The sequence below is a fragment of the Papio anubis genome, unplaced genomic scaffold (genome assembly GCF_008728515.1).
Source record: "Papio anubis isolate 15944 unplaced genomic scaffold, Panubis1.0 scaffold1946, whole genome shotgun sequence".
Taxonomy (NCBI): domain Eukaryota; kingdom Metazoa; phylum Chordata; class Mammalia; order Primates; family Cercopithecidae; genus Papio; species Papio anubis.
The window spans coordinates 474-8,515 of NW_022161962.1; the positions used below are offsets into that span (position 1 = coordinate 474).

The window sequence follows — 8,042 nt, forward strand, 5'->3', positions numbered from 1 at the left end:
TTTGAAGTTAAAGAAACAGAGACTTAGAGATGAAAAGTAGTTGAATGGTGACCAGTGGAATCGAGGTTGGAATCCAGTTTGAATCTAAGGAGGCTTTTTTGTTTTATTTTGAGACAGAATGTCACCTTGTGGCCCATACTGGAGGGCAGTGGTGCAATCTCGACTCACTGCAACATCCACCTCCCAGGCTCAAGCGATTCTCGTGCCTCAGCCTCCTGAGTAGCTGAGATTACAGGCATGTGCCACCATGCCGGGCTAATTTGTTGTTGTTGTTATTTCAGTAGAGATGAGGTTTTGCAATTTTGGCCAGGTTGGTCTCAAACTCCTGACCTCAAGTAATTCTCCTGCCTCAGCCTCCCAAAGTGCTGGGGTTACAGGCAGGAGCCACTGTGCCCGGCATAAGGAGCCTCTTGTTCCACTGTCTCTTCCTCTATGGTTGGAGTAATCTATGCCTTTAGCTGGGGTGATGATGTCCAGACCTGGGAGGAGCCCAGGGCTACCCACCTCTAAAAGTCAGAGGGCAGGAAGCAAGAAACAGTCATGGAGCTGCCCTGGAGGTTGCTGCCATCACCTGCCCCCAGCTGGAGCTGCCTTTGGCCTGGCACCTCCCCTCCCCAGAGGCTGGTGCCTGCCTCCCAGCCCTTCTTGGATGGGGCAGAGGTTACCGTCTCCTTCACCTCGCTCAGCTTCTCCTGCAGCTCCTTTACTTGCTGCTCCAACTGCAGTGCGCTCTTGTTCTCATTGTTCTGGACAGAAAGAAGCAATCAGTGGCCAGCCACTGCAGCTGGAGACCCCAGAACTTGGTGTCTGCCTCCCATGTCACTGGGAAGGGTGGAGGCAAGTTAGAAAAATCATCCCCTCTCCCCCACAGCCATCAGAGCAGGGCCTGATGAGCTCTGGCTCACAGATGCCTTTAGAAGTACCATGTCATGTGAGGGCTACACTGCCTCATTTTACAGGTGGGGAAACAAAGGCCTGGAGGGCTAGGGATGAGGGCAGGCTGCCCAGGTGGGGCAACCCACCAGATCCTCAAAGCTGCACTGTGGCTCGGCCAGTTGCTTATTGAACTTGTAGTTCTGGGAGAGCAGGAGCCTCTCCTCCTGCATTCGCAGACTCTTCTCCTGTTTTCGTAGCCTCTCCTCCTTCTCCCACAGCCTCTCCTCCTGCTTTCATAGCCTCTCCTCCTGCTTTTGCAGCCTCTCCTCCTCCTTTTGCAGCCTCTCCTCCTGCTTTCGTAGCCTCTCCTCCTTCTCCCACAGCCTCTCCTCCTGCTTTTGTAGTCTCTCCTCCTGCTTTCGCAGCCTCTCCTCCTGCTTTCGTAGCCTCTCCTCCTTCTCCCACAGTCTCTCCTCCTGCTTTCATAGCCTCTCCTCCTTCTCCCACAGCCTCTCCTCCTCCTTTTGCAGCCTCTCCTCCTGCTTTCGCAGCCTGTCACCCTGCTCCCCCAGCCTCTTCTGCTGCTCCCGAAGCATCTCCTTTTGCTCACACAGTCTCTCCTGCTCCTGCAGCCTCCTTTCCTCCTGCTCGTGGATCTTCTCCTCCTGCTTTTGGAGCCTCTCCTGCTGCTCTTGGAGCCTTCCTCCTCCTCCTGGAGTCTCTCCTTTTGCTCCTTGCTCAGGAGACTCAAGGCCTGATTGTTTTCCACCTGGGATTGGAGCTTTCCCTCCAGACTTTCCACCTCCTTCCTCAGGTGTTTGGCCTCATCTTGTAGCTGCTCCACCTCAGATGTCCCTGCTGGGGGTGCCGAGGATGGGGGCTCAGCTGAGAAATGAAGCAGACAATAAGGGGCTCTGGATTCCCCACCCACCACCCCCCCTCAAAGAAAAAGCCCTCCTTTTGATGCAGCTCCTCTCAGGCTTCCCAAACTTGGCCTCATTGCTAATGATTCCTTGCACCGGATGGTAGCCAATTTCCAAGCCATGTCAGATAGAGAGCACTGTGGGTGGCTGACAATGGGCACTCCTCTCTCTTTGCTGATGGGGACCCTGAGGCTCATGGAGATGACAAGGCTTGCTGGCTGATGACACAGACCACTTTCCTGCTGCCTCAAAGCCCTTCCATCCACCCACCTCCCTGGGGCATTCTAAGCCACCCCACAGCCCTCTGATGCCAGTCCTGCTCCCAGGTCACACCAGCCCCATCTTACCCATCTGGTGTTTGAGTTCAGACAAGCTCCTCTCCAGCTCCTGTATCCGATATATGTCACGTTTCTTCTCCTCCTTCAATGTGCGAGCCTGCCCAAAGTACAGGGGGAAAGGGCCCTGGAAAGAGGGGCTGGTGGCTGGACAGGCTACCATCTCCCTCTCTGCCCCCACCTCCACAAACCCAGACCCATGACCACCTCTGGCTGTACTAGTCCCATTTTACAGATGCCCAGAAAGATCCAGTGACCCATCAAAGGTGGGGGCTGAAGGGTCAGGTCTCACCTCCATCGACATTTTCCACATCCTCTCCTGCCACCGGGCCCTCTCTCCTTTTATATGTTGAGCATATTCATCTCTCTCTAGCTGGACTTGTTTAAGTGACTCTGTCACCTGCAAGAATGGCCACAGAAGTGAGAAAGGGCTGTCACTGGTCCTCACCTGCTCCTGGCCAGCTGGGATCATCTTTCTTCCACATCCCTCCCTCTGCAAAGCCTCACCTGTGTCACGTGTGCGTTCAGCAGCGCCCGCTCCTTTCTGGTCTGCTGTAACTGCCGCTGGAGGACTGCTTCACTGCGGCTCGAGGACTGGATGGTGAAGAGTGAGAAGTTTTGATGTGGGGAGCCCGGGCAGTGCCCCTTAAAAGGGCTAGGTCTAGGCTCAATATACAATTCAGTCAATAAAGATCAAGACATTTCTAAGCCCATGGCCTGGTTTTAAAAGAACTCAGTAAAGTTGGAAGGGACAGGGAAAGAGATTGAATTACAGCTGGCTAACGGAGGCCCAGAGAGATCAGATAACATTGCTATTGTTATTACTGTTATTACTACCACTGTTTGAACCTTTATGGAGTGCTTCACCAGGTACCATACTAGCAATCCCATTTAATCCTCACAACCACCATATGAGACAGCTAATAGGATAACCCCTATTGTGTAGATGAAAAACGTCAAGTGTTCGAGGTTAAGGGCTTGCCTAAAATCACTCAGACTGAGCTGGGATTTGAACACCCAGGTCTATCCAATTATCTAAGCCCATTTTTCTTGCTGAGGGTGGGGGCACAGATAGCAAGGGGGAAATTAATCTTTTGTTCACTTTTTGAAAGGTTGATACATTCCCATAGTCCAAAACTCAGAAGGTACAGAAGGGAAGTGTCTCCCAGGCACCCCATTACTCTCTGCTGAGATTTTTTATCAATGCTTACCCTTGCAAACATGTTTTATGTATATTATCATAGTATGTACACACACACAGACACACACACACACACTCACACACACACACACACACACCCCTTTCCTCTCTCTACAGAAATGGTGACATACTAAAGGTACTCTTCTGTACCTTCACAGTACAAGTACCGAATATCCCACCTAGGACTTGGCCAAGGCCACAGCCAGGTAAGGGCAGGGCAGGCACTTAGCCTCTGAGCTCTGCCTCCAGTGCTCGCTCCCCACAGTGCCCCCAACTCACCCACAGCAGCTGACTCAGCCCCAGGTTGCCTCTAACAACCACACACAAAAGCAGCAAGAAATGAGCATGCTGCCTTCTGGGCAGGACACTGCATCCTGCAGAAGGGACTTTTACACTCTCTCCTCCATCTGGGAAGCTGGGCTGCCAGGGGATGGGGCAGCTGGTTGGACTCACCCTGTCCTCTTCCTGCTGCTGTGCAGACACAGCAGAGAGAGCCCGCTCCAATTCTTGAATACGCTGTAAAGAGTATTGAAGGCGGCCGGCCAGATCCTTGGACTCTTCTGTAATGAGCAGAGGTGGAGATGGGGCCCAAAGGACTCCCCCTAAAGTACCAGTGTCAAAGTGCCAGGTTGAAGGATGATGGGATGCTCAGATTCCCACCTTCGAAGTGTCTGGCGGCACGTTTAGTATGGTAAAGGGTGGTCTTCAAGTCTGCCTTTTCCAATGTGAGGATGTTGATTGTCTGGAATTGAATGTTTGGGAGAAAAGCCAAGCAAGTGCTGAAAGAGATGGAAAGAAACATTCTCCGGAGGACAGGAGAAAACTCCCCACCCTCCACTCACCTCTAACTGCTCCATCTGTGCTTTGTGTATGTCATTGTTTACTTTCTTTTCCTGTAGGAAGAGGAAGACAGAGCTCTTACCCGGGGGAGGCAGAGATGGCACAGCAAGAGACATGCCCCCGACATGCCACCAATGTCCCAGGACAGGCACACCCATGGGACCAGGTTTTCAGGGACCCTGTGGGTATGGGGTGGAATCTGAGGGGTGAGTCTTCTTCCCCAGGCTGGGAATGGGTGAGACGGGACTGGCGCCTCTACATCTGAGTGCCCCTCAAACCCAGCAGTCATGTTGTGTGCAAACAAAGAAATCGCGTTACTTCTTCCAGCTGACGTTCCACTTGTTTCTTCTGTTGTTTCTGTGGGGAGAGTCAAATTGAGGTGACTGAGGGGGGACCCCTCAACTCTATTGCCCAAGCCAGGAAGTTGTAGGCAGGGACCAGGAATGGATTTTAAAGGCAAACTTCTCAGACCCAATGGCAACACGAACTGGTCAACTCTCCTCAAGCTCCCAAAGACAGAGGATTTGGGTCTTTGTTGGTTTTTGCCCACAGCCACAGAACTCAAAGTCTGAATCTGGATTCTCTCAAAAGGACAGTAAGATAAACCTCTAGAGACGGAGTCTGAGAAAGGCCCACCGTTCTGCCAGCTTATGATTTAGAAAGGTGTATTCATTCAACAAACATTTACTGAGCACATACAGGCCAGGTACGGGTCTTCACAGCAGATATACAGGATAGAAAAGGAGAGACGGGAGCCCTTGGCCCTGAGATTTCCATTCTAGGGGCCTTTCAATCTCAGATTGTCAATTTAAAGAGATCTTTGATACTCTCTACCTCCTCTGGAAACACGAGCCCAAGGAGGAGAGGTGGCTTGTTTAGACTGAAAGAGCAACTTAGGGACTGAGTCAGGGCAGAAATACAGGACCCCTAACAACCCTCACTTTCCTGAGAGGTGACAACCCCAGGGCGTGTGTGGCAAGGACTGGAGCAGAGATGTCTGAAGCAGAGAGTCAGCAAAGAGGACAGTGACAGAAGAGCCATGCTGCATGCTCCTTGCTCTGGGGTCCCCCTAGGTGAGGCCTGGGTGCTTCAGCTCCCCATCTGCCCTTTGGACCAGGGGCCCTCAGCCCCTTTCTTCAGAGCCCCAAGGGGAAACTAAAACCCAGGATTGGCAGCGTGGAATCAGGGACCCCACTGGACTCTTACCAGTGATTCTATGTTTTCATTGAGTTGATGGACTGTTGCGGAGCTTGAGTCCAGGGCTACTTCCAGTTCTTGGTACCGGCTCTGAGGCACATGCAGAGAGGAGGAGTTGAAGGATGATTGCGGGGAGAAGTAGAGAGAACAAACATTAGGGCTGGGGTGTGTGTGGGCTATCTCAGCTGACATAGGGGCACCCAGCCCCTGCCGTGAGAGGAGCTTGGAGGGCTGGCCTGCAGGGTCACTGCACCTTGGCCCAGGGCCTCTTACCTCCAGACCCTTCAGGGTAGCAGATGATGCAGAGGTAATAGAAATTAAAAAAAAAAAAAAAAAAAAAAATTTACACGGGTTACAGTTATGGATATCGAGAAAGTAAAAAAAAAAAAAAAACCAGCAAAGGGCTGGGCACAGTGACTCACGCATGTAATCCCAGCACATTGGGAGGTGGAGGCGGTTGGATCCCTTGAGGTCAGGAGTTCGAGACCAGCCTGGCCTCTGCAGAAACTCCATCTCTACTAAAATATGAAGATAGCTCAGATGGTGGCAGATGCCTTAATCCCAGCTACTCAGGAGGCTAAGGCAAGGAATCACTTGAACCCCAGAGGCAGAGGTTGTAGTGAGCCAAGATCGCACCAACAAGCCCAGTCTGGGTGACAGAGTGATTCTGTCTCAAAAAAAAGAAGAAGAAAAGAAGAAAAGGAAACAAACAAACAAACAAAGTTTCTCCTAAATCCGGCTACGGATTGTTCTGTACATTTATTCTAAACTTACTTGGGGAACTTTAAGGTCGTACTGGCTCTCAGATGATAAAAGATGGTAGGGAAGTGGGGAAAAACCCGCACCTGTCACCGACCCAAGCAGGAGAGCAGCAGATACCAGGCTGAAGGATAATGCCGCAAAAACAAAGCGCCGGATGCAAAATATCCTCCAAATCCAGAGAAATAACGTCTCACCCTTCCACTTGTTCAATGGGGTGGTGCCGCCACCACTGGAATGGTGAAGGTTGACACCAACACCTTCAGAATGTCCTGAATCTACATGAGGTGAAAAAGGGAGAAACAAGGGCAGGAGGGAAGACAGAAGTGGCTTTAGAAGCAAGAAAGTCAGGGTAGGAGGAAGATGCGGGTTCAGGAAAATGGAAGTTGCTGAAGATGAGCAGGAGGAGATTGGAAATCATGGTCTGTGCTATTCTTTCCAAATGGCTACTCTAGTTTTTTTGATTTCGCATAGGCAGGAACAAATAGATGGAAAAGTTCCCTTGTGAGCCGCATGCAGTCACAGAGTAGTCACCCCACCACGGCTCTCATACACTGATCGACCCTTCCTAGCCCAGGCATGGCCATGAATCTGGTAATGCTCCAGACTCACCCATTAAAAAAAACCAGACTGCTGAGGGTTCACTTCTGGCTATGGGGCTCCAGCAAAAGCAGTTTGAAAGACACTGATCTTGTCCAGTATCATCTTACAGAGGAGGAAATGAGGCCCAGGGGACAAGGATTTTTCTGTGGTCATGCATGTTGCGGTGCAAGTTAGATCTTCTCTTTACTCCCAGTGCCTGGGGCTTTCCCTCACCACACACACTGGGCCCCTTCGTGACTCCTAAAGGGACAGCCTGGATGACAAGACCCCATTGGCCCAGCATCCCTTGAGACTGGGGATGAGGAAAATCAACCAGCAATGACCATTTCCTGGGTGTCCTGGGTGTTTACAGTGGCCAAGTACTAGGGATTAACATAAAATAACAACAATCTCATTTAATTCAAAATGGAAGTCAAACAATACTATTCTACTACAGATGTGAAAAGAGAGGCTCAAAGAGCTCAAACAACTGTCGTGAAGTCAGATCCCTAGCAGTTGAGAGGCAGGATTCAAACTCCAGAATTTTAACCAGCACCCAACAACTCTCAACACCATCTCTACTGCCCCTTGGGTCCCCTGTCCCCAGGAAGCTGACCAACCAAGACTCACATCCCCAGGTGAGTGGCAACCACAAGAAGTGGTTGTCTCAGGTCGGCCGCCAGCATTTTCTTCGCCTTCACTCCCGTGTAGAACACCAGGGCTGCTCCTCTGCTGATATTCTTTAGCTGTGAGAAAGAAGAGCAGTAATACCATGAGAACTACCAGCCCCTACAGCCACATCCTCTTTTGCTAGTTTTTAAAAAAATCTTACTTAATCGACATCTGATTTTAATGCCACCAACAACTGCACAAGGTCACAATCACTTTAGTGGACTGAGAGGACTTATATTGTGGCTAAAACAAGGGGGACGGGAAACAGCTTGGAACTTCTAAACTCAGTTTTCTGACTCCAAGCTCTGGGGTTTTCCACAAATCAGCAGCTGCCAGGGACCAGAACCAGAGGCAGAGGTAGAAAAGTAAACATTAAGTAGTCAAGAACTTCACACTGTGTGGTTTAGAGTCATACATCCTCACATGTCTGTTAGTGTGAATAAGTGCACCAGTATCTCTCAAACTTTTTTTTTTTTTTTGAGACGGAGTCTTGCTCTGTCGCCCAGGCTGGAGTGCACTGGCCGGATCTCAGCTCAGTGCAAGCTCCACCTCCCGGGTTTACGCCATTCTCCTGCCTCAGCCTCCCCAGTAGCTGGGACTTCAGGCGCCCGCCACCTCGCCTGGCTAGTTTTTTGTATTTTTTAGTAGAGACGGGGT

General features: G+C 50.8%; 1 protein-coding gene across 1 annotated transcript; it reads right to left on the minus strand.

Annotated features, from left to right (window-relative positions):
* Positions 1-319: 319 nt before the first annotated feature.
* LOC100998988 (golgin subfamily A member 6C-like) lies at positions 320-7,459 on the minus strand (the record flags this gene model as incomplete). Its single annotated transcript, XM_031661571.1, has 11 exons — positions 320-746; positions 1,487-1,761; positions 2,147-2,261; positions 2,427-2,534; positions 2,642-2,728; positions 3,789-3,895; positions 3,996-4,077; positions 4,178-4,228; positions 4,494-4,532; positions 5,382-5,462; positions 7,344-7,459. Coding segments are annotated over 11 exons (1,301 nt in total), but the record flags the coding sequence as incomplete, so codon positions are not given.
* Between the last annotated feature and the right edge of the window lie 583 nt (positions 7,460-8,042).